General features: G+C 44.1%; 1 protein-coding gene across 3 annotated transcripts in view; it reads right to left on the reverse strand.

Annotated features, from left to right (window-relative positions):
- Positions 1 to 25,942, reverse strand: part of LOC124279062 (testis-expressed protein 9-like) — a 70,609-nt gene that overhangs the window by 41,111 nt on the left and 3,556 nt on the right. The window contains exons 2-4 of one of the 3 annotated variants that reach the window (XM_046714861.1): positions 23,273 to 23,379; positions 16,391 to 16,454; positions 1,686 to 1,753 (exon numbers count right to left, since the gene is read on the reverse strand). In XM_046714861.1, coding sequence (XP_046570817.1) covers positions 1,686 to 1,753; positions 16,391 to 16,454; positions 23,273 to 23,379 — 239 coding nt within the window. Of the gene's footprint in view, positions 1 to 1,685; positions 1,754 to 6,763; positions 6,780 to 8,125; positions 8,140 to 16,390; positions 16,455 to 23,272; positions 23,380 to 25,942 lie in introns of those variants that run through there. The other 2 variants (XM_046714862.1, XM_046714863.1) reach the window with 2 other exon arrangements.

Here is a 25,942-nt window from a genome sequence, read left to right on the forward strand (position 1 = left end):
TAGTATTATGTATTTCTGCAGTAGAAGACAACACACGGTTACCGGCATTATCTCCGGTTTATCAACAGTGACTTGAGGTGACTTCCTCACCTGATCCATGGTACGTCCATAGATGTAAGATAAATACTGATTAAATTGCAAATCTGATAAATTAATACAGTATCTGTAACGCAAGCTGGAAGAACATGGATTAATGTTTGACGGGCATTGGAGGTGAGGATCAGTCACTGATAGCCAGTACCTTTAAGACTGCAAGATTCATCAAATGTAAACAAACTACATTATGATGAATAAATGTTACATAATATGAATAATTTTATGAAAAGTTTGACACTAGATGAAAGCTAAATATAACCAAAAAACTATACACAGTTTAAATTGGATAAAGGATCTAAATATTAAAGGATATAGTGTCGTATACGGGACTCCAGTGCTCGCCCAACCATTCGCTTGGGCGATGAAGGAGAGAGTGGCAAGTAAGGCTGGTCACATGACTGTTTATGCGGTGAAAGGGAGGTAACTCGTGGGTGAGTGAACTTTTACGTTCGCTTTAGGGAACTACAAGGGATTCAAGTGATCCACTAACATTCGCATAGAAGGAGATAAGCAAAAGATCATGAGTCAGGATAAGGAAAAATTACTAGTTATTGATGTCAATAATTCTAAGAATATTCCACCATTGCCATTGATCCTTTTTTTTCGCTGGCATGAAACTACACTCTTCAAAAAAAGAAACGCATCTATGATTTTGGGAACATTGCACTCGTGTAGGTGCGGCAAAAACAATACAAATATACTATTTCTTTCCAAAACGTCATCTTTGTGTGATTGTAAACAGTTTCAGCGCCAAAACACACCAATTACAAGAAAACATGCAAGCAAAATGCACATTCAAGTATGCGGAAAAACATGCAGTATCAATTACTATAAAAAGGCAAACGTTGTGTTTAATTTTAGTCTGTGCCAAGACGGTGCCAAACAATAACTGCTGCCAAAGTTGCCATACAAAGTAATGACTATGACGCCATTTTGTGGACTCAAGTAATCAGAAACACAAAAATAAAGGCTGCTGCTGTGTTGGTGATCTTTTTGTCTATGGATGGGTGAATTTTCACCTTTTTACTATTGAAATTGCGTGAAATAATTGCTCTTAAACTAACACAATAAATTCTTCTCAAAATGGCTTATCGGTTCTTTTTTTGAACAGTGTATAAAATCTTCAGATTTTCAACAGAAGTCCTCTTCAGACTCATAGCAGAGGTAGACCTCTTAGAATTATTAACGATAAATGTTTTTTCGATAATTCTAATATCCTACCTCTAGTTCCTCCGTGTCTAAAAATTGTTAAATTTTATCACTTTCCCCACAATCGCATGTTCATGTCGTGATGGTTGTTACACTGTCTGGCAATAAAATGTTTTATTGTTTACTTGAACTTACATTTGTAATCTATTTTATTTATTTTAGTCGCATTTCCATTAGTCAAACTTCATAACTTTTAGAGTTCATACTGTGTTAGCCGCATGTGTTGCAGTGTGTGGAGGCCTACTGAGGTGTCACTGCCCCGTGACGGGTTACGGCACACACTGTCGACCACCAACTTGTCTGTCACCATGAAGAGTAGCCCCATACTATTAACATGACACTACTAGCCTATGTATTCTGTATCCATGCAAGTGTCTTACTTGAGGAAATCCTCTGTGTTGATGTTGTCCAGCAAGCGTGACTTGGATAGTGCAGCTTCCTGCTCCCGCTGCAAGCAAAGCAACACATCTTCAATCCAATGTTCAACACACACTTGCCACACTGTATCACACACCACAAAGTGGAAAGAGTCAGAAGTAAACAACGATGTAGTAACTGATGAGCCACAAACATAAGGTACCATGGCTGGGGTGTTTATTGTTGGCTGTTGTCTGTACAGTAACTCACACACAGCATGGAGGGGTGGAACACTGGGGTGGAGCACAGAAAGCTTGTCATGAACATTTAAACGTCAAAAGCCTTGATTTAAAATGTGTTCATTTTAAAAACTGGAGAGGCTAGAAGTGGTTTAGTTTCTCATTTGGTATGGATTACTGGTTGGACACCTAATATCTCAGAGAAAGTGTTTGTATGACTTGTCAACTGTTGTTCAAGCATGTTCATTTGTGATCTCAGTCTAGTAAGATGTTCAAATAGTGACTGCTATCATACTCATAATTAGAAATAATTACATATATTTACAGGTCATTAATCACCCCTAACTGGATGAATAATCATGAACACATTGGTTGCTGATAATACTGTTTATTGCTGACAATATGCAGATCAATAATCAGAGTTCAGTAATCAATCAATAATCGATTGTAATCACAAACCCAATCACAAAACTCTTGTGGCAATAGTGGGGCACAATCACAACATCGTACAAACCAAACAGGCGCTCATTAATACTACGATCAAGGATTATATCTGTTGTGATACAAACATGAGTATTTTGTTGACACTGCAGTTTTGCAAGTCATTTAACTGCATCAGTTGCTAATGTCTTGAATAATCAAACATAGCAATAAGAAACATACTTGCTAAAGTTTATATCGTTGTTTCATTGTATCATCAGTGGAATGAATAACATCCAGCTTCAGTTCGAAGTGGTTTTATGACATGGAACTTGATGGAATGGATAAATATTTGTACCGGTACAACCTTCATATACAGTGGACTCTAAACCGACATCCCTCTTATCCGACATTGCCTGTGAACCGACATATTTATTTGGTCCCAAATTTGTCCCTATATAATTCATATAAGAAACTCCCTCTAATCTGACATCCCCCTATTCCGAATACCAACACTCAAATCCAGTCCCAAAACGTGTTTTTAGTGCAAGTTGACTCTCTCTAAACCAACATTGTAATTTCACAAGAGATTGCATCAGCCAACACATGGTGTGTGTTTAGCAATCAACACGTTTGGATCCAAAGTGGCCTGCCAAGGCATAATAAGACTAATTGTTAATTACTTACTAATTACTTGTTCAATGGATTCATACACTTCATAGGTGAAATCACATATTTAGTGCTTGTTATGATTCATTGACACTGAGATCACTTGCTTGATAACAGTGTTAGTACCTACACCGAAACGTCGTCGCACTCATTGCAATAAAGAAGTTGACTATCCATAGAACTTGGCTTTCCTTCATCTCAATTTAGCATGGATATAGCCAGTCAGTGTCACCAACACAGATGATATTATAATCATGGTTCGTTACTGCACGACAAGTCACAATGGCTACCCATTGAAAGCACAATACAGAAGTGCTTTCATGCCTGTGGTTTTCTTTGTTTAATTTTGTCTGTATTGGGTTTAATTTTGGATTGAGTTTCTAAAAACTCCCTCTAAACCGACATCCCTCTAAACCGACATTTTTCACCGGTCCCATACAATGTGGGTTTAGAGGGAGGAGACAACTGCATTTGTCTACAGAAGGTTTGTTTATGATCATTCAGAAACTACAACCTTGACATTAGCATTTAACCATGCACAATGAAGTTGTTCTTAACTGACCTTTCTCACCTGGCAATTATATTACAAGAATCTACGTGTAGTAACCGATGCACCAAAGATCACTTAGCAGTGATACTGGCATACATACAGTCATGTCTTGTCTTGAGGAACTATACTCCAAAACAATAAGCTAGGGTTACTCAGAAATTCCTTCAAATCTTCAAATGTTAATGTAAATGGGTTCGAGACTGTAATGAAAAGTGAGCAAGAATGTGCGAGAGGACGCCATATTGCTTTGAGGGTGTAAGTGTACAGTGTAAGCGTGGGAAAGTCCATGGGAGATCAGAAGATTAAAGGAGGGATTTTTGACCATGGAATTGTGTTATCTATCATCTAAAATTTTAGTTCCCAGTATAAGCTGGATAATAATAATGGAACTAATTATGAAAACCTGACAACCATTCATATATCATGATCCCCTGCTTTATTCTAAGAATATACTCTGCTCCATGTTAGTGCAAACATGAAGTCACTCATACAAGTGACTTGGTCAACATTCTTTAAGGTATAAAACTAACTATGACTTGCTCTGCTTCACGTACTAGGGTAGCCAAGCCTTATACCCTGAATACTCACCATGACTTGCTCTGCTTCACGTACTAGGGTAGCCAAGCCTTATACCCTGAATACTCACCATGACTTGCTCTGCTTCACGTACTTGGGTAGCCAAGCCTTATACCCTGAATACTCACCATGACTTGCTCTGCTTCACGTACTAGGGTAGCCAAGCCTTATACCCTAATACTCACCATGACTTGCTCTGCTTCACGTACTAGGGTAGCCAAGCCTTATACCCCTAATACTCACCATGACTTGCTCTGCTTCACGTACTTGGGTAGCCAAGCCTTATACCCTAATACTCACCATGACTTGCTCTGCTTCACGTACTTGGGTAGCCAAGACTTATACCCTAATACTCACCATGACTTGCTCTGCTTCACGTACTAGGGTAGCCAAGCCTTATACCCTGAATACTCACCATGACTTGCTCTGCTTCACGTACTAGGGTAGCCAAGCCTTTATACCCTGAATACTCACCATGACTTGCTCTGCTTCAATGCACTTGGGTAGCCAAGCCTTATACCCTGAATACTCACCATGACTTGCTCTGCTTCACGTACTAGGGTAGCCAAGCCTTATACCCTGAATACTCACCATGACTTGCTCTGCTTCACGTACTAGGGTAGCCAAGCCTTATACCCTGAATACTCACCATGACTTGCTCTGCTTCACGTACTAGGGTAGCCAAGCCTTATACCCTGAATACTCACCATGACTTGCTCTGCTTCACGTACTAGGGTAGCCAAGCCTTATACCCTGAATACTCACCATGACTTGCTCTGCTTCACGTACTAGGGTAGCCAAGCCTTATACCCTGAATACTCACCATGACTTGCTCTGCTTCACGTACTAGGGTAGCCAAGCCTTATACCCTAATACTCACCATGACTTGCTCTGCTTCACGTACTAGGGTAGCCAAGCCTTATACCCTGAATACTCACCATGACTTGCTCTGCTTCACGTACTTGGGTAGCCAAGCCTTATACCCTTAATACTCACCATGACTTGCTCTGCTTCACGTACTTGGGTAGCCAAGCCTTATACCCTAATACTCACCATGACTTGCTCTGCTTCACGTACTAGGGTAGCCAAGCCTTATACCCTGAATACTCACCATGACTTGCTCTGCTTCAATGCATTTAGGGTAGCCAAGCCTTATACCCCCTAATACTCACCATGACTTGCTCTGCTTCAATGCACTTGGGTAGCCAAGCCTTATACCCTGAATACTCACCATGACTTGCTCTGCTTCAATGCACTGGGTAGCCAAGCCTTATACCCTGAATACTCACCATGACTTGCTCTGCTTCAATGCACTAGGGTAGCCAAGCCTTATACCCTAATACTCTCACCATGACTTGCTCTGCTTCACGCACTCTAGGGTAGCCAAGCCTTATACCCTGAATACTCACCATGACTTGCTCTGCTTCACGTTACTAGGGGTAGCCAAGCCTTATACCCTGAATACTCACCATGACTTGCTCTGCTTCAATGCACTTAGCTGGGTAGCCAAGCCTTATACCCTGAATACTCACCATGACTTGCTCTGCTTTCATGCACTAGGGTAGCCAAGCCTTATACCCTGAATACTCACCATGACTTGCTCTGCTTCAATGCACTAGAGTAGCCAAGCCTTATACCCTGAATACTCACCATGACTTGCTCTGCTTCACGCACTCAGGGTAGCCAAGCCTTATACCCTGAATACTCACCATGACTTGCTCTGCTTCATGCACTAGGGTAGCCAAGCCTTATACCCTGAATACTCACCATGACTTGCTCTGCTTCATGCATCAGGGTAGCCAAGCCTTATACCCTGAATAATACTCACCATGACTTGCTCTTGCTTCACGCACTAGGGTAGCCAAGCCTTATACCCTGAATACTCACCATGACTTGCTCTGCTTCACGCACTAGGCAGCCAAGCCTTATACCCTAATACTCACCATGACTTGCTCTGCTTCAATGCACTTGGGTAGCCAAGCCTTATACCCTAATACTCACCATGACTTGCTCTGCTTCACGCACTAGGGTAGCCAAGCCTTATACCCTGAATACTCACCATGACTTGCTCTGCTTCACGTCACCATGACTTGGGTAGCCAAGCCTTATACCCTAATACTCACCATGACTTGCTCTGCTTCACGCACTCAGGGTAGCCAAGCCTTATACCCTGAATACTCACCATGACTTGCTCTGCTTCAATGCACTAGGGTAGCCAAGCCTTTATACCCTGAATACTCACCATGACTTGCTCTGCTTCACGTACTAGGGTAGCCAAGCCTTATACCCTAATACTCACCATGACTTGCTCTGCTTCACGTACTAGGGTAGCCAAAGCCTTATACCCTGAATACTCACCATGACTTGCTCTGCTTCACGCACTAGGGTAGCCAAGCCTTATACCCTGAATACTCACCATGACTTGCTCTGCTTCACACTCAGAGTAGCCAGCCTTATACCCTGAATACTCACCATGACTTGCTCTGCTTTCACGCACTCAGGTAGCCAAGCCTTATACCCTGAATACTCACCATGACTTGCTCTGCTTCACCACTTGGGCAGCCAAGCCTTATACCCTGAATACTCACCATGACTTGCTCTGCTTCACGCACCTGGGTAGCCAAGCCTTATACCCCTGAATACTCACCATGACTTGCTCTGCTTCACGTGATAGGGTAGCCAAGCCTTATACCCTGAATACTCACCATGACTTGCTCTGCTTCACGCACTAGGGTAGCCAAGCCTTATACCCTGAATACTCACCATGACTTGCTCTGCTTCAGGGTAAAGGCACCATGACTTGCTCTAGCCAAGCCTTATACCAAGCCTAATACTCACCATGACTTGCTCTGCTTCACGCATTTGGGTAACCAAGCCTTATACCCTGAATACTCACCATGACTTGCTCTGCTTCACGACACTTGGGTAGCCAAGCCTTATACCCTGAATACTCACCATGACTTTGCTCTGCTTCACGCACTTGAGGTAGCCAAGCCTTATACCCTGAATACTCACCATGACTTGCTCTGCTTCACATGTACTTGGGTAGCCAAGCCTTATACCCTGAATACTCACCATGACTTGCTCTGCTTCACGTACTAGGGTAGCCAAGCCTTATACCCTGAATACTCACCATGACTTGCTCTGCTTCACGTACTAGGGTAGCCAAGCCTTATACCCTAATACTCACCATGACTTGCTCTGCTTCACGTACTTGGGTAGCCAAGCCTTATACCCTAATACTCACCATGACTTGCTCTGCTTCACGTACTAGGGTAGCCAAGCCTTATACCCTAATACTCACCATGACTTGCTCTGCTTCAATGCACTCTGGGTAGCCAAGCCTTATACCCCTGAATACTCACCATGACTTGCTCTGCTTCACGCACTCAGGGTAGCCAAGCCTTATACCCTGAATACTCACCATGACTTGCTCTGCTTTCACGCACTAGGGTAGCCAAGCCTTATACCCTGAATACTCACCATGACTTGCTCTGCTTCAACGCACCAGGGCAGCAAGCCTTATAACCCTGAATACTCACCATGACTTGCTCTGCTTCAACGCACTAGAGGTAGCCAAGCCTTATATACCCTAATACTCACCATGACTTGCTCTGCTTCAACGCATTCTTGGGTAGCCAAGCCTTATACCCTGAATACTCACCATGACTTGCTCTTGCTTCACTGCCAAGCCTTATACCCTGAATACTCACCATGACTTGCTCTGCTTCACGCATGCCTGGGTAGCCAAGCCTTATACCCTGAATACTCACCATGACTTGCTCTGCTTCACTGCACTAGGGTAGCCAAGCCTTATACCCTGAATACTCACCATGACTTGCTCTGCTTTCACGCACTAGGGTAGCCAAGCCTTATACCCTGAATACTCACCATGACTTGCTCTGCTTCAATTACTAGGGGTAGCCAAGCCCTTATACCCTGAATACTCACCATGACTTGCTCTGCTTCACGTACTTGGGTAGCCAAGCCTTATACCCTGAATACTCACCATGACTTGCTCTGCTTCACGTACTTGGGTAGCCAAGCCTTATACCCTGAATACTCACCATGACTTGCTCTGCTTCACGTATTAGGGTAGCAAAGCCTTATACCCTGAATACTCACCATGACTTGCTCTTGCTTCACGCACTAGGGTAGCCAAGCCTTATACCCTGAATACTCACCATGACTTGCTCTGCTTTCACGCACTAGGTAGCCAAGCCTTATACCCTGAATACTCACCATGACTTGCTCTGTTTCACGCACTAGGGTAGCCAAGCCTTATACCCTAATACTCACCATGACTTGCTCTGCTTCTGCATGTACTTGGGCAGCCAAGCCTTATACCCTGAATACTCACCATGACTTGCTCTGCTTCAATGCACTGCAGGGTAGCCCATACCCTGGAATACCCATGACTTGTCCTCTACTCACCATGAGCCAAGCCTTATACCCTGAATACTCACCATGACTTGCTCTGCTTCTCAATGCACTAGGCAGCTGCCTTATATACCCTGAATACTCACCATGACTTGCTCTGTTTCACGATTTGGGTAGCCAAGCCTTATACCCTGAATACTCACCATGACTTGCTCTGCTTCAATGCATTCTAGGCAGCCAAGCCTTATACCCTGAATACTCACCATGACTTGCTCTGCTTCACGCACAGGGTAGCCAAGCCTTATACCCTAATACTCACCATGACTTGCTCTGCTTCACGCACTTGGGCAGCCAAGCCTTATACCCTGAATACTCACCATGACTTGCTCTGCTTCAATGACACTTAGGCAGCCAAGCCTTATACCCCTGAATACTCACCATGACTTGCTCTGCTTCACGCACTAGGGCAGCCAAGCCTTATACCCTGAATACTCACCATGACTTGCTCTGCTTCACGTGCACTTGGGTAGCCAAGCCTTATACCCTGAATACTCACCATGACTTGCTCTGCTTCACGTACTAGGGGCAGCCAAGCCTTATACCCTAATACTCACCATGACTTGCTCTGCTTCACGCATTCTTCAGAGTAGCCAAGCCTTATACCCTGAATACTCACCATGACTTGCTCTGCTTCAATGCACTAGGGCAGCCAAGCCTTATACCCTGAATACTCACCATGACTTGCTCTGCTTCACTGCACTCTGGGTAGCCAAGCCTTATACCCTGAATACTCACCATGACTTGCTCTTGCTTCCACTGCACTAGGGCAGCTGCCTTATACCCCTGAATACTCACCATGACTTGCTCTGTTTCACGCACTAGGGTAGCCAAGCCTTATACCCTGAATACTCACCATGACTTGCTCTGCTTCACACGCACTAGGGTAGCAAAGCCCTTATACCCTGAATACTCACCATGACTTGCTCTTGCTTCACGTACTAGGGTAGCCAAGCCTTATACCCTGAATACTCACCATGACTTGCTCTGCTTCACGTGCACTAGAGTAGCCAAGCCATATACCCTGAATACTCACCATGACTTGTTCTGCTTCATTTACTAGGGTAGCCAAGCCTTATACCCTAATACTCACCATGACTTGCTCTGCTTCAATGCACTCAGGGTAGCCAAGCCTTATACCCTGAATACTCACCATGACTTGCTCTGCTTCATGCACTCAGGGTAGCCAAGCCTTATACCCTGAATACTCACCATGACTTGCTCTGCTTCAATGCACTTGGGTAGCCAAGCCTTATACCCTGAATACTCACCATGACTTGTTCTCTGCTTCAATGCACTAGGTAGCCAAGCCTTATACCCTGAATACTCACCATGACTTGCTCTGCTTCAATGCACTAGGCAGCCAAGCCTATACCCTGAATACTCACCATGACTTGCTCTGCTTCAATGCATTCTTGGGTAGCCAAGCCTTATACCCTGAATACTCACCATGACTTGCTCTGCTTCAATGCACTTGGGTAGCCAAGCCTATATACCCTGAATACTCACCATGACTTGCTCTGCTTCAGTGCACTAGGGCAGCCAAGCCTTATACCCTGAATACTCACCATGACTTGCTCTGCTTCACGACTTGGGTAGCCAAGCCTTATACCCTGAATACTCACCATGACTTGCTCTGCTTCAATGCACTAGGGGCAGCCAAGCCTTATACCCTGAATACTCACCATGACTTGCTCTGCTTCACGCACTTGGGCAGCCAAGCCTTATACCCTGAATACTCACCATGACTTGCCCTTTCTGCTTCACACCATGACTCAGGGTAGCCAAGCCTTATACCCTGAATACTCACCATGACTTGCTCTGCTTCAATGCACTAGGTAGCCAAGCCTTATACCCTGAATACTCACCATGACTTGCTCTTGCTTCAATGCATTTTGGGTAGCCAAGCCTTATACCCTGAATACTCACCATGACTTGCTCTGCTTCACGTGACTAGGTAGCCAAGCCTTATACCCTGAATACTCACCATGACTTGCTCTGCTTTCACGCACTAGGTAGCCAAGCCTTTATACCCTGAATACTCACCATGACTTGCTCTGCTTCACGCACTTGGGTAGCCAAGCCTTATACCCTGAATACCACCATGACTTGCTCTGCTTCACGCTCATGACTTGGTTCTGTAGCCAAGCCTTATACCCTGAATACTCACCATGACTTGCTCTGTTTCACGCACTAGGTAGCCAAGCCTTATACCCTGAATACTCACCATGACTTGCTCTGCTTCACACGTATTTGGGTAGCCAAGCCTTATACCCTGAATACTCACCATGACTTTGCTGCTTCAATGCACTAGAGTAGCCTGCAGCCTTATACCCTGAATACTCACCATGACTTGCTCTTGCTTTCACGTACTAGGGTAGCCAAGCCTTATACCCTAATACTCACCATGACTTGCTCTGCTTCACGCACTTAGGGTAGCCAAGCCTTATACCCTGAATACTCACCATGACTTGCTCTGCTTCAATGCATCTGGGTAGCCAAGCCTTATACCCTGAATACTCACCATGACTTGCTCTGCTTCACATACTTTGGGTAGCCAAGCCTTATACCCTGAAATGAATACTCACCATGACTTGCTCTGCTTCACGTATCAGGGTAGCAAAGCCTTATACCCTGAATACCACCCATGACTTGCTCTGTTTTCAGCACCAGCCTCCTGCACCCTCTAATACCTCACCATGACTTGCTCTGCTTCACGCATCTGGGTAGCCAAAGCCTTATACCCTGAATACTCACCATGACTTGCTCTGCTTCAATGTGACTAGTGCAGCCAAGCCTTATACCCTGAATACTCACCATGACTTGCTCTCTGCTTTTCACGCACTCAGGGTAGCCAAGCCTTATACCCTAATACTCACCATGACTTGCTCTGCTTCAATGCATCAGGGCAGCAAAGCCTTATACCCTGAATACTCACCATGACTTGCTCTCTGCTTCACGTACTCAGAGTAGCCAAGCCTTTATACCCTGAATACTCACCATGACTTGCTCTGCTTTCACGCATCAGAGCAGCCAAGCCTTATACCCCTGAATACTCACCATGACTTGCTCTGCTTCAATGCACTAGGGCAGCTGCCTTATACCCTAATACTCACCATGACTTGCTCTGCTTCACGACTTAGGTAGCCAAGCCTTATACCCTGAATACTCACCATGACTTGCTCTGCTTTCACGACTTGGGGTAGCCAAGCCTTATACCCCAACACCACCATGACTTGCTCTGCTTCACGCACTAGGGGCAGCAAGCCTTATACCCTAATACTCACCATGACTTGCTCCTGCTTCAATGCACTCAGGGCAGCCAAGCCTTATACCCTGAATACTCACCATGACTTGCTCTGTTTTTCATGCACTAGGGTAGCCAAGCCTTTATACCCAACACTCACCATGACTTGCTCTGCTTCAATGACTAGGGCAGCCAAGCCTTATACCCTGAATACTCACCATGACTTGCTCTGCTTCACGCACTAGGCAGCTGCCTTATAATCCCTGAATACTCACCATGACTTGCTCTGCTTCAATGCACTTGTGGGTAGCCAAGCCTTATACCCTGAATACTCACCATGACTTGCTCTGTTTCAATGCATCTAGGGTAGCCAAGCCTTTATACCCTGAATACTCACCATGACTTGCTCTGCTTCACGCACTTGGGCAGCCAAGCCTTATACCCTGAATACTCACCATGACTTGCTCTGCTTCACTGCACTCTGGGCAGCCAAGCCTTATACCCTGAATACTCACCATGACTTGCTCTGCTTCACGCACTAGGGTAGCCAAGCCTTATACCCCTGAATACTCACCATGACTTGCTCTGCTTCAATGCATCTGGGTAGCCAAGCCTTATACCCTGAATACTCACCATGACTTGCTCTGCTTCACGCACTAGGTAGCCAAGCCTTATACCCTGAATACTCACCATGACTTGCTCTTGCTTCAATGCACTAGAGGTAGCCAGCCTTATACCCTGAATACTCACCATGACTTGCTCTGCTTTAACGCATTGTGGGTAGCCAAGCCTTATACCCTGAATACTCACCATGACTTGCTCTGCTTCACTGCATTCTTGGGCAGCCAAGCCTTATACCCTGAATACTCACCATGACTTGCTCTGCTTCACGCATCTAGAGTAGCCAAGCCTTATACCCTGAATACTCACCATGACTTGCTCTGCTTCACGCACTAGGTAGCCAAGCCTTATACCCCTGAATACTCACCATGACTTGCTCTGCTTCACGCACTAGGCAGCCAAGCCTTATACCCTGAATACTCACCATGACTTGCTCTGCTTCAATGCACTGCAGCCAAGCCCATACCCTGAATACTCACCATGACTTGCTCTGCTTCACGCACTAGGTAGCCAAGCCTTATACCCTGAATACTCACCATGACTTGCTCTGCTTCAACGCACTAGGTAGCCAAGCCTATACCCTAATAACACTCACCATGACTTGCTCTGCTTCATGTGACTAGGTAGCAAGCCTTATACCCTGAATACTCACCATGACTTGCTCTGCTTCAATGCATCAGGGCAGCTGCCCTATACCCTGAATACTCACCATGACTTGCTCTGCTTCACGCATCTAGGGTAGCCAAGCCTTATACCCTGAATACTCACCATGACTTGCTCTGTTTCACACGACTAGGGCAGCCAAGCCTTATACCCTGAATACTCACCATGACTTGCTCTGCTTCACGCACTTGGGCAGCTGCCTTATACCCTGAATACTCACCATGACTTGCTCTCTGCTTCACATATTGGGTAGCAAGCCTTATACCCTGAATACTCACCATGACTTGCTCTGCTTCACGTACTAGGGTAGCCAAGCCTTATACCCTGAATACTCACCATGACTTGCTCTGCTTTCACGACTAGGGTAGCCAAGCTGCCTTATACCCTGAATACTCACCATGACTTGCTCTGCTTCACGCACTTGGGTAGCCAAGCCTTATACCCTGAATACTCACCATGACTTGCTCTGTTTCAATGCACTAGGTAGCCAAGCCTTATACCCTGAATACTCACCATGACTTGCTCTGCTTCAATGCACTAGGTAGCCAAGCCTTATACCCCTGAATACTCACCATGACTTGCTCTGCTTCACGCACTTGGGTAGCCAAGCCTTATACCCTGAATACTCACCATGACTTGCTCTGCTTCACGTGACATTTGGGTAGCCAAGCCTTATACCCTGAATACTCACCATGACTTGCTCTGCTTCAATGCATTAGGGTAGCCAAGCCTTATACCCTGAATACTCACCATGACTTGCTCTGCTTCATGCACTAGGGTAGCCAAGCCTTATACCCTGAATACTCACCATGACTTGCTCTGCTTCAACGCATACTAGGGTAGCCAAGCCTTATACCCTGAATACTCACCATGACTTGCTCTGCTTCACGTACTAGGGTAGCCAAGCCTTATACCCTGAATACTCACCATGACTTGCTCTCTGCTTCACGCACTAGGGTAGCCAAGCCTTATACCCTGAATACTCACCATGACTTGCTCTGCTTCACGTGCACTCAGTAGCCAAGCCTTTATACCCTGAATACTCACCATGACTTGCTCTTGCTTCACGCACTAGGTAGCCAAGCCTTATACCCTGAATACTCACCATGACTTGCTCTGTTTTCACGTGACTAGAGTAGCTGCCGCTCTAGCCTTATACCCCTGAATACTCACCATGACTTGCTCTGCTTCAATGCACTAGGCAGCCAAGCCCATACCCTGAATACTCACCATGACTTGCTCTTGCTTCACGCATTCAGGGTAGCCAAGCCTTATACCCTGAATACTCACCATGACTTGCTCTGCTTTAATGCATTCAGGGTAGCTAAGCCTTATACCCTGAATACTCACCATGACTTGGCTCTGCTTATACCCTGACTCCCACCCATGACTTGTGCTTCACTTTGCCTGGGTAGCCAAGCCTTATACCCTGAATACTCACCATGACTTGCTCTTGCTTCACGCATTTGGGTAGCCAAGCCTTATACCCTGAATACTCACCATGACTTGCTCTGTTTCACGACTAGGGTAGCCAAGCCTTATACCCCTGAATACTCACCATGACTTGCTCTGCTTCAATGCATCAGGGTAGCCAAGCCTTATACCCCTGAATACTCACCATGACTTGCTCTGCTTCATGTATTTTGCAGCTGCCTTTATACCCTAATACTCACCATGACTTGCTCTGCTTCACGCACTTGGGTAGCCAAGCCTTATACCCTAATACCACCATGACTTGCTCTGCTTCACGCACTCAGGTAGCAAAGCCTTATACCCTAATACTCACCATGACTTGCTCTGCTTCAATGCACTAGGGTAGCCAAGCCTTATACCCTAATACTCACCATGACTTGCTCTGCTTCAATCATTACTAGGTAGCAGCCAAGCCTTATACCCTGAATACTCACCATGACTTGCTCTGCTTCACATTACTGCAGGTAGCCAAGCCTTATACCCTGAATACTCACCATGACTTGCTCTGCTTCACGTACTAGAGTAGCCGAGCCTTATACCCTGAATACTCACCATGACTTGCTCTGCTTCACGTGCACTAGGAGTAGCCAAGCCTTATACCCCTAATACTCACCATGACTTGCTCTGCTTTACGTTACTCAGGGTAGCCAAGCCTTATACCCTGAATACTCACCATGACTTGCTCTGCTTCAACGCACTGGGCAGCCAAGCCTTATACCCTGAATACTCACCATGACTTGCTCTGCTTCCACGCACTAGGGTAGCCAAGCCTTATACCCTGAATACTCACCATGACTTGCTCTGCTCTCACGATTTGGGTAGCCAAGCCCTTATACCCTGAATACTCACCATGACTTGCTCTGCTCACGTGATTTGGGTAGCCAAGCCTTATACCCTGAATACTCACCATGACTTGCTCTGCTCTCACGATTTGGGTAGCCAAGCCTTATACCCTGAATACTCACCATGACTTGCTCTCTGCTCTCACGATTTGGGTAGCCAAGCCTTATATCCTGAATACTCACCATGACTTGCTCTGCTTCACGCATTCAGGGTAGCCAAGCCTTATACCCTGAATGCTCACCATGACTTGCTCTGCTCCACGATTTGGGTAGCCAAGCCTTATACCCTGAATACTCACCATGACTTGCTCTGCTTTCATGACTTGGGTAGCCAAGCCTTATACCCTGAATACTCACCATGACTTGCTCTGCTTCACGCATCAGGGTAGCTGCCTTATACCCTAATACTCACCATGACTTGCTCTGCTTCACGTACTAGGGTAGCAAAGCCTTATACCCTGAATACTCACCATGACTTGCTCTGCTTCACGTACTAGGGTAGCCAAGCCTTATACCCTGAATACTCACCATGACTTGCTCTGCTTCACGTACTAGGGTAGCCAAGCCTTATACCCTGAATACTCACCATGACTTGCTCTGCTTCACGTACTAGGTAGCCAAGCCTTATACCCTGAATACTCACCATGACTTGCTCTGCTTCACGTACTAGGGTAGCCAAGCCTTATACCCTGAATACTCACCATGACTTGCTCTGCTTCACGTACTTGGGTAGCCAAGCCTTATACCCTGAATACTCACCATGACTTGCTCTGCTTCACGTACTTGGGTAGCCAAGCCTTATACCCTGAATACTCACCATGACTTGCTCTGCTCTACGTATTTGGGTAGCCAAGCCTTATACCTTGAATACTCACCATGACTTGCTCTGCTTCACGTACTAGGGTAGCCAAGCCTTATACCCTGAATGCTCACCATGACTTGCTCTGCTCTACGTATTTGGGTAGCCAAGCCTTATACCCTGATTACTCACCATGACTTGCTCTGCTTCACGTACCAAGTTAGCAGTCTTGGCTTCAAGCTCCTCATTTAGTCGTCTGCAACAAATCCATTTGTGTGAAAGCCTTAGTGTCGAAGTTAGATCACTGACTTTGTGTGCTGGCAATCTTGGTGCCTCAGTCTAATGGTGTGGGTTGGAATCACAGATGGGGCCCAAAGTACTAGAATTGGTTAGTGGTGTGACGATTCATCGATACGTATCAATGAATCAATTCATGGGCCGCAGATACAGTGAATCGATACAAAGTTTTACATTGTTGTACATCCTGATATGATACTTCAAATGGACCACAATACATCGATGTTTAACTTTGAATACTGTCGAATTGCGATATCTGTCAAGAAAAAAGATATACTTTTGTTTGATGATTAAAACACATGCCTGCTTATTTTCCCTTGATAAGTAAATGTTTTCTCGGAAATTCCTGCGCCAAGAACTGTGTCAGGCATAGCACTCGCATGTTATAAACATTCACAAAGTCTGTGTATAAAATCAATTATCTGGTTTCAGACTGAACATTGAACAACGCTGGCGGAATTTGACAAAATACTTTAAAATCCGTTTTGCTTTGATCTTAAGATGTTTTATAGTTGGTGTTAGAATTAAAGATTTTAGTATTGTGATACGTATCATATCGCCACCCTTATATCAGGATTCGTATCGTATCACAGCTTAAGTGCACAATACTTTGGCAACATATCGTTGTGCCTAAAATGTTAGTATCATGAAGCATTGTATCGCTTGTTGTATACCAATAGCAGCACTAGAATTGGTGCATTACTAAGAAAGTGTAATCCCAAATATAATATAGTTTCATTCAACCACCATCTAACAGGCATTGTGTATGCAGGCCTGTATATTAGTTCCCATATATAATCCTGATAACCCCATCATTTAAGTTGACACTAAAATTATAAAAATATCGAAATTAGGCCAGATCAATTTTATTTCTTGTTATGCGGATTTTTGTCCTCAGAAAACCTAAAGGCAGGAAGGAAAAAAACTTAAAATAAAATCAACAGTCAAAGTAATATTCCTTCTAAATATTGAAAGTATTTTGCTTCTGGCAATTTATGAAGTGTTTATGGGGCAAAAAACAATTAAAAAAGAATTTCTTATAAGTTTACATTTTTGGCCAATAAAAACATAAGGATTTTAATTTTTGAACAGGGAAATTAATTTTTATTTTTTTTCTTATTCTTGGAAAAATATGACCAGCGGATCCGTAAAACAAGAAATAAAATTGGTCTGGCCTTAATGTAATTTTTTAAGTAAAATTGATATTTTATACTTATCCTGACTCATGATCTTTTGCTTATCTCCCTTTCCCTTTCGAATGGTAGTGGAACACTTCAATCCCTTGAAGTAAATACTCACCCATGAGCTACCTCCCTTGCCCTTTCCCGTGCAAACATATCATGTGGCGTGCCCATACTTGTCACTCTCTCCTTATTTTCCGCCCATGCACTTGGATCTGCTGTAAAATCTCAAGTGTCTTCAACGGGGAGGTTGGGAGGGCTTGTTCGTCATGAGTCAGGATAAGTATAACATATCAATTTTACTTAAAAAATTACATATTTTTCCTTATCCTGACTCATGATCTTTTGCTTATAGAATCCGTCGGAAAAGGTGGTGGGTCAAGCCACTGGATTCAACAGCTGTCCATAGATACGTCCTGTATCCCCCCCATGGGAACTGCGAACAGCATTCCGTGGTCCTATTCTTCCAAGTTCCGTTGTAACTCAGGGGGACCACTTCTTGTCTTACTTAGACAAGTTGAATCATGTTGTTTCGTGTGGCTGTAGATAAACTAGTATTCTCCTATTACTAGATATCTTATAACAACCCATAGATTATGATAAGATCTTTATCATAAATGAGTTGCGATCCCTTCATGTACAGGTAAGATCTTTACCCGTACAGGATCTTTAATCACTCATGCTAGCCTGTCATAGACTGTGCACATGGACTTTCAAACTAATACTTTTCCTTAGTAAAAGTCATCTACATGTCAGCATGATAAAGGGTGAGATTTTCCAACTCAGCGCCTTTGAGGAACCGTTAGTTGCTGTGCTACAACGAGAGGTCCAAATTGGTGAATGCCTGAGACGTCTTCAGTGGTTATGTCTCGGAGGTAGTGGTTGGCAAACACCGTGTCCGACTTCCAAAAGCAGCCCTCCATGATTGTCGGTATAGAGCAATTTCCGTGCAAAGCTAGTGTTGACGCCTGTGCTCTGACTTCGTGTGGGTTGGAAGCTCTAGGAGGTTCTAGTCCTGCTGCTTTATAGGCTCTCAATATAACGTCTCTCATCCAGAACGATATGGTTGTTCTTGAGACTTCTGCGGAAATCTCTGTTGATAAAGGGATGAATAGGCGCTTGAATTTCCGTCTCCTCGTCTCAGTCTTTTGAAGATATATCTTCAGGGCTCTGACTGGGCACAAGGATACGTCCTCTATATCTTGTGGGCTGAGGACTGTAGACAGCGTTGCTGATACGTGGAACTGTCTAACTGGTTGACCAGGTAGTTGGTTCTTGGCAATAAAGTCCCACCTAAGTCCTAGGTGAACTGCATTATGTTGCCCTCTGTCGAAAGTGGTTTGACCATAGTCCAGCGCATGTATTTATATGCGAGCTGCAGTGGCTAACGCTAGCAGGAACAGCATCTTCTGTGTTAGCAGCTCGATCGTGATCTGATCTAGTGGTTCGTAGACATCACTGGTAAGATGATGCAGAATTACATTTAGATCCCAGGCTGGAGCTCTGAATTTCTTTTGCTGGTCCTCCAGCTTAAAAGATCTCAGCAGAGCAAGTAATTCTGGTACTTTCGTCAACTTGATGCCTGTTTTCATAGTAATCACTATACTGATTGCAGCGAGGTATGTAGATAGTGTCGAACCCTTCAGATGTCTGGTCTGTCTAAGATGACATAGATATTCCACCACTTGAGGATGAGCGGCTTTCATCGCTGTGAAGCCTTTCCGCCTTGCATAAGTCTCAAACTTCAGCCATTTGTCGTCGTATAGGTTGCGAGTCGATCTGCGTAACGCTAGCGTTACTGCTTTGGCTGCTCTGGCGGGGTATCCTCTTTTCTTCAAGCACATTTTGATACAGTCCACACGTGTAACTGGAAAACTGTTGGGTTTCCGTGGACCTGCTTGGTGTGCGGATGTATTAGTAGGTTCGGCCAATCTGGTAACTTGATTACTGGGTTTCCTAGATCTTCCATTAGGTCTGGGAACCATGCTCTCACTGGCCAATAGGGCGTGACCAAAGTCAGTTGTAGCGTCTGAGTCTGTTTGATCTTGAACAGTACTTTTGGCAGTAGTATCGGGGGTGGAAAAGCGTAGCCGTTTAGTCCTTCCCACGACATGCTCAGCGCATCTGTTGCCCAGGCTTGAGGATCTGGAACTGGTGAGACAAACGTCTGTAGTTGTTTGTTGAACCTCGTGGCAAACAGATCTATGCAAGGGGATCCTATCTCCCTTATGTTCCGAAACGCTTCTGGATGGAGCATCCATTCCGTAGGTGACGGGTGTAGTGGTCTTGAGAGAGCGTCTGCCAGTACGTTCTTGGCTCCGGGTATGTGACACGCCTTTATCCAGACATTTGCTTCCTGCGTAATCTGGAACAACTGGAATGTGAGCTGCAACAGAGTTGGAGATCTTGTGGATCCTTGCCGATTTATGGAGAACACCACTGTGGAGTTGTCCGTGTGGATCATCAACATCTTGTTGTTCAGCAAGCTTGACCATATTTGTAAGGCGTTGATCACTGCTTTCATCTCTAGCAGATTGATGTGCAGCTGTTGTTCCGTTTTGGACGACTTTCCCGAGGCCACTTGATCGTTGAGATGCGCACCCCATCTTTGCATCGAGGCATCTGCGTAGAGGTGTGTGTCGAAGGCCGGCTCTTGTAAATAGATTCCTTCGCAAAAGTTCGACCTGTGTGTCCACCACAGTAGATACCTCTTGAGGTTTTCCGGCAGCAAGATAGGGTCGACGCTGTCTAGATGTTTTATCAGGAACCGTTGCAGCGGTCATAGTTGTAACCTTCCTGTGCGCGTCAAGTCCTCCGCCGAGGTTAGTAGACCGGGTAGAACTTGCCATGATCGCAGTGTTAACGGAGAGATGACTGCTGGCGGGACCATGGCTTGTATCTTGACCCATCAATCCTCTGGGATGACAATCCGATTCTCTGTTGTGATGAATCTTATCCCCAGGAATTGTAGATCTTGTTTTGGTTCCAACTCTGACTTCCTTAGGTTCACCAACCTTCCTAGTTGAGTGAGCAACTTGATTGTGAAGTTCAGTTGTAGTCTGAGTAGACTGGCATCTTGGTGAACCTGAATTCCGTCGTCCAAGTAGAAGGCATTGCGTCGTCCGAGACCTCGATGATGAAGGTATGCGACTATAGGCTTGGTTATTCGTGTGAATAGCCACGGAGCCGAAGATATTCCAAATGGTAGGACGTTCCATTGGAAGTGCTGCCCTCTGAATAGGAATCATAGATACTTTCTTGATTCCTGATGTATCGGGTGTGAAGGTAGGCATCCTGCAAGTCTATGCTGGCCATGTAATCTGCTGGACGGACGAGTTGTTTGAGTTGAGGTAGGTGGATCATTCTGAACCTCTCTGGTTTCAGTAGATAGTCTTTGTTGAATTTGCGCATGTTGTAAATCAGTCTGAACTTCTCCATGGAGTTCTTCTTGGGTACTAGAAAAATTGGGGAACAGAAGCCTGGAGTGAGATGATTCCGATCTATTATCTCTACAGCATCTTTCATGAGTAGCTATATATATATATATAGTGCGTTGATGGCTTCTTGTAGTTTGTCTGCCTGTTCCTCTGCATAGTTGAAGACCATCGGGCTGGGGGTTAGCGGAGGTGTGGCTTTTAGTTGTACTTTGTATCCTTCTCTTAGTACCTGAGAGGCGTAGTTGTCCTCTAGCATTCCCCAATTTTTCCAGTACCCTTGTAGACGTCCACCCACTGTCGATAGTTTTACAGGAACGGCTGGGGGTGGAAGACTCCAAGTTAGAGTACTTCTTATCCTTAGCTCTCTGTATTCCGGAATATTTGGACTTGTTGCTATACTTCTGAGACGTATAGCGGCTGACGATGGCACATTTGATATCAGCCCCTGGTTTGTAAACCTTCATCCTGGGTTCGCGAACCTGCAACTGAGGATTCCTCCCTTTGTGCGAACGTCTATCTTGAGAGTGTTCTCTCCGCGAACCTCTCTCTGTGGATCCCTCTCTTCGCGAACCTCTGTGAGGTGAGCTATCCCTTCGCGAACGTCTGGCTTGAGGTGAGTAGCTTCGCGAACGTCTGTGTGAGATAGGAGATCTCGACCTAGAGTGGCTAGGTGTAGGAGCAGAATCCTTCGAGGTTCACGAACGCTGAGGGTTCGCGAACCTAGGTAGTGCGTCATCTCTACTATCCTCCAGTATGACAGAGTCGTCCAACTGTGGAGCCCTTCGCGAAGGTGTACGTTCGCGAACGTAGCCTTTAGGTGTAGATCTAATAGCCGTAGATACGCGCAGGCCTGGGGGTTTGCGCACGGTGTCGGTAGATGGGAGGCTTTTCCTAGCCTTCGATTCCTCCTGGAATCTACGTTCCATCATGGCCATCACTTGATTGGTGAATTGCGTCATAAATTCCCCAGGGTCGAAGTTCTGCATAGGTTGACGATGCTGCAGTGTTGTAGAAGCGTTCGCGAACGCTGATGGGTTCTGTGCCTCAACTTCAATCCGAGAAGTAAGAGGTAGTATGTCGAACAGCTGTCCTGCTGTGACATTAGTAGGGGACGATCTCGTAGTAGTAGAGGTCGACTGCGTCGCTGATCTCATAAATATTTCAGGTAGAAGTATAGGGGGTTCGTCAAAAACGTCTATTTCGTGAGGTGATACAATCTCTTCATTGAAGGATTTATGGTGCGTAGATAAGCTCGCACGCATAGCCTTGCCCTCCGATCTGGTAATTGTAGACTTCTTCTGCGTAGTAGAAGAGGATGACGTCTTTTTCTTAGTCTGGGACGGCGTAGACTGAGATGTAGACGATCTCTTCTTGGCCCCCTTTCCAGCAGACTGGCCCTGTAACGTACTGAGCATAGCACCAGTATTATGAACATCGGCAGCAAGTAACATACGGTTTGTAGGCTGATCTGCAGTTTTATCAATCGTGACTTGAGATGCCTTTCTCACCCGATCCATGGCACGTCTATAAACATAAGACAAATATTGATTAAGTTGTAGATTGGATAAATCAATACAATGAGTACAGCGCAAGCTGAAGGAACATGGATCTATACACGAAGGACATTGGGGTGAGGATCAGCCACGGATAATCTGTGCCTGCAAACACTGCAGGATTTCATGAAATGTAAACAAGTTTACAAGACGATGAAATTACGACTCAAAGTTAATAAATTTTTACAAATTTTTACAAATACTACATAATGATTATAGCCAAATCCATACACAGCTTAATTTAGAAGAATAGGCCTAAACAAAAACAATATAATGCCGTATACGGAACTCCAGTGCTTGGGCGAAAAGGGAGAGAGTGACAAGTATGGGCACGTCACATGATATGTTTGCGCGGGAAAAGGGCAAGGGAGGTAACTCGTGGGTGAGTATTTATACGTCTGCTTCAGGAACTTCAAGGGATTCAAGTGTTCCACTACCATTCGAAAGGGAAAGGGAGATAAGCAAAAGAACATGAGTCAGGATAAGGAAAAATTATGGTGTTTGCAACAAAATGTGCCAACACAGGTTAAATCTATTGGACAAATACTAAAAAACACAATTCAAGCTCAATATCATTATGAGTATTAAAGAAGAAAGATGTTGTACTTGTATTGCTCTTCTTTAGTGCGGATGTCATCAGCAGAGGTCTGTTTGGACGGCTTAGTCCTTGCTCCAGCTAACCGAGATCTTCCTGACGCTGAGGGCTCATCATCCTGGAACCATAAAGATACCACTTGTTACATTCACAACAATTATATCACATTCATTGGAAAACTCCTCGCACAAACATATACTGCCTGTCCACATACATTACTCTAAGAATTTGTCCTTAATAAAAGCACCCTGTGAAGATCTAACAATTACTAAAGTGTAGGACGGTATAAGTAAACGTGCATCACTAACTGGCCATCAATGATACAACCATGTTTCCCAACAACCTCAAAGATGGCTTTGACCACAGACACAAATTCCACCAACATTCCGATTGGTAAAGAAAACATAGATATAAGATTTATGCCAATAAAGATGACCAGTCTCAAAAACTGACAATATTATTACCTTTCACATATTCTCATCAAAGCCTTCCCAAAGCAAGGCCCAATACCAAAGCGATTACTGATGTACAAACTTTAATGTCAGAGGGGACAAAACTCCAGAACGTAATCTTCTATCTACAACTGCCAGACAGTCTATGGCGAACTGTATGAGAACTAGATGATCAGTGTCCAACAGAAACATGGAAATATATAGCTTCCCACCTTGTCATCCAATCTCACATGTGAGTATGCTTGACATGTGTAACTCTATACCTGTGTTCATGCCAGCATTTCTAAAAAGTGAGCCCTCGGTCCACCCGCCCCAGTTATATTAGAAAATATTGACGGTCATGTGAAGTTGCTGTGATGCTTTAGCCATACGCTACTAGTTACTAGTATGAGTTCACTTTCTTTTTTAAACTTTCAATCCAGGTGAGGTCAACAAGAGAAACGATTTTTCAACACATTAAAAAAACAGTTAACATCATAAAGTATTTGAAAAATATGAATAAATAATAAACTATAAATGAACCCAATCTGTATGTTCATTGACAACTCAACTGAACATTCCAATAGTGATTAAACAGTTTTCTTAGTCCGGCTAACACTAAACCTGACACTTTGAAAACAGCTGGACACTTCAACACTGAACAGTGATTCTTATGATTATGATTAGTCTGACAGTGGCTAATACATTAATGTTGTCGGATTATGTTTTTGGTTACTGACATGTTTTACAATTGTTCTTGTTGACGAATGTTTAAGCGTCTGAAACCCAATAACACAAGGATACCTGTTATGTTGGTTCAAAATTCTCAACTTGAACTTAACCATACCCCGTAAACACAGTGTTTATCTGCAGGGTAATGCACATCTTACAATTTGCTGCTTGTTTTAATGATAGCCACTGGCAAGGATGGAACCATATCAAGGTGCGAAATACCCCATATATTAGTGTGCCATGGCACGGCAAATATTGAAATGCCACGGCTAAAAAATGTTCTCGGTGCCCTTTTGACACGCATGATTTTTCAGTGACATAACTCACATTTAGTCCTTTAATCCCCAAAACAATTATTTTTTTCCAAATTAAATAATACCATACATATTTGAATGCTCATAAACCCATTTTTTTATTTAACAATAAATTTCAAATGATCATCATCATTGTCATTTATTCTAAAAACATGTGGGCATACTCAATTTCTGAAAGGCACACCTAAAATATTTGTCTGGTGCCCTAAGGCACACTTAGAAAAAAAAGTATTTCTATCCCTGCATATATTTATAAAAAAACGAACACATGTTCATTGCTTTTTCATGAAAAATGTAAGATGCTCCAACTGGTATCAGCAGTTTACAGACGATGTGTCCCCAAGGCAACAAAACTGTGAAACTTAAACATGCAAAACAGATTGTTTCTCTTAAAGGTCACATGCAACGTAAAACACAACTTTTCAGATTCTGATACCTTTCGGTATGGACTTACCGAAACAAATCATGAAAAATGCAAATTCAACTTATAAAGTTGAAAAATAACGTGATGAAAAAACCTGCGCGAAATCGGAGTTCAAACGATTCACTTATTTTCCCCCGACTTTTCGGGGGGAAACTGGTTTCAACAGCTGGGCTGAGCTCATAGCACGTGCGCAGTGAAATAGGTTCGCGTAACTTGGAAGCGGGCTGTCCAGTGAATACTCGGTGAAGGCTTTGGTGTGAGCTATTTTCCTAATGTTTTGTTGATATCTCACAGGTGCGAGCTCTTTATATGTTATGACAGTAAATAAACTTTTTATATAATTTCATTTGTCTATTTCACCACACGTTCTTCTTACCGAGTCACTTTCTCAGTTCGATACTTAAAAGCAATGTCATTATTTAGCGTTGACAGAATTTCTAACTGTGATATAGATATGTCGTTGTCACAGACAAAAGTCAATGTCTTGTTTTATTGACACCTATGTGTCTGCCTGCCTGTCTGCTAATGACAATATTCAATACACAACTGCGATCACTGACCACATGCAATTTGAACTTAACACCAATCAGGCTATATACACCATAAACAAAACGCATTGATTTATGGCCCGAGTTCGGTCTCTGTCACATTATGTAATTACACAGACAGGCAGGTGTGATACTTGAACACATGACATGTTATGATGTCTGTTGATTGCAAAATGTTATACACAAAAAATGAGCATGTATTTACTAAACCCAACATCTCTATATATACACA

The sequence above is a fragment of the Haliotis rubra genome, unplaced genomic scaffold, assembly GCF_003918875.1.
Source record: "Haliotis rubra isolate DU_JTF1 unplaced genomic scaffold, ASM391887v1 Scf246, whole genome shotgun sequence".
Lineage (NCBI taxonomy): Eukaryota > Metazoa > Mollusca > Gastropoda > Lepetellida > Haliotidae > Haliotis > Haliotis rubra.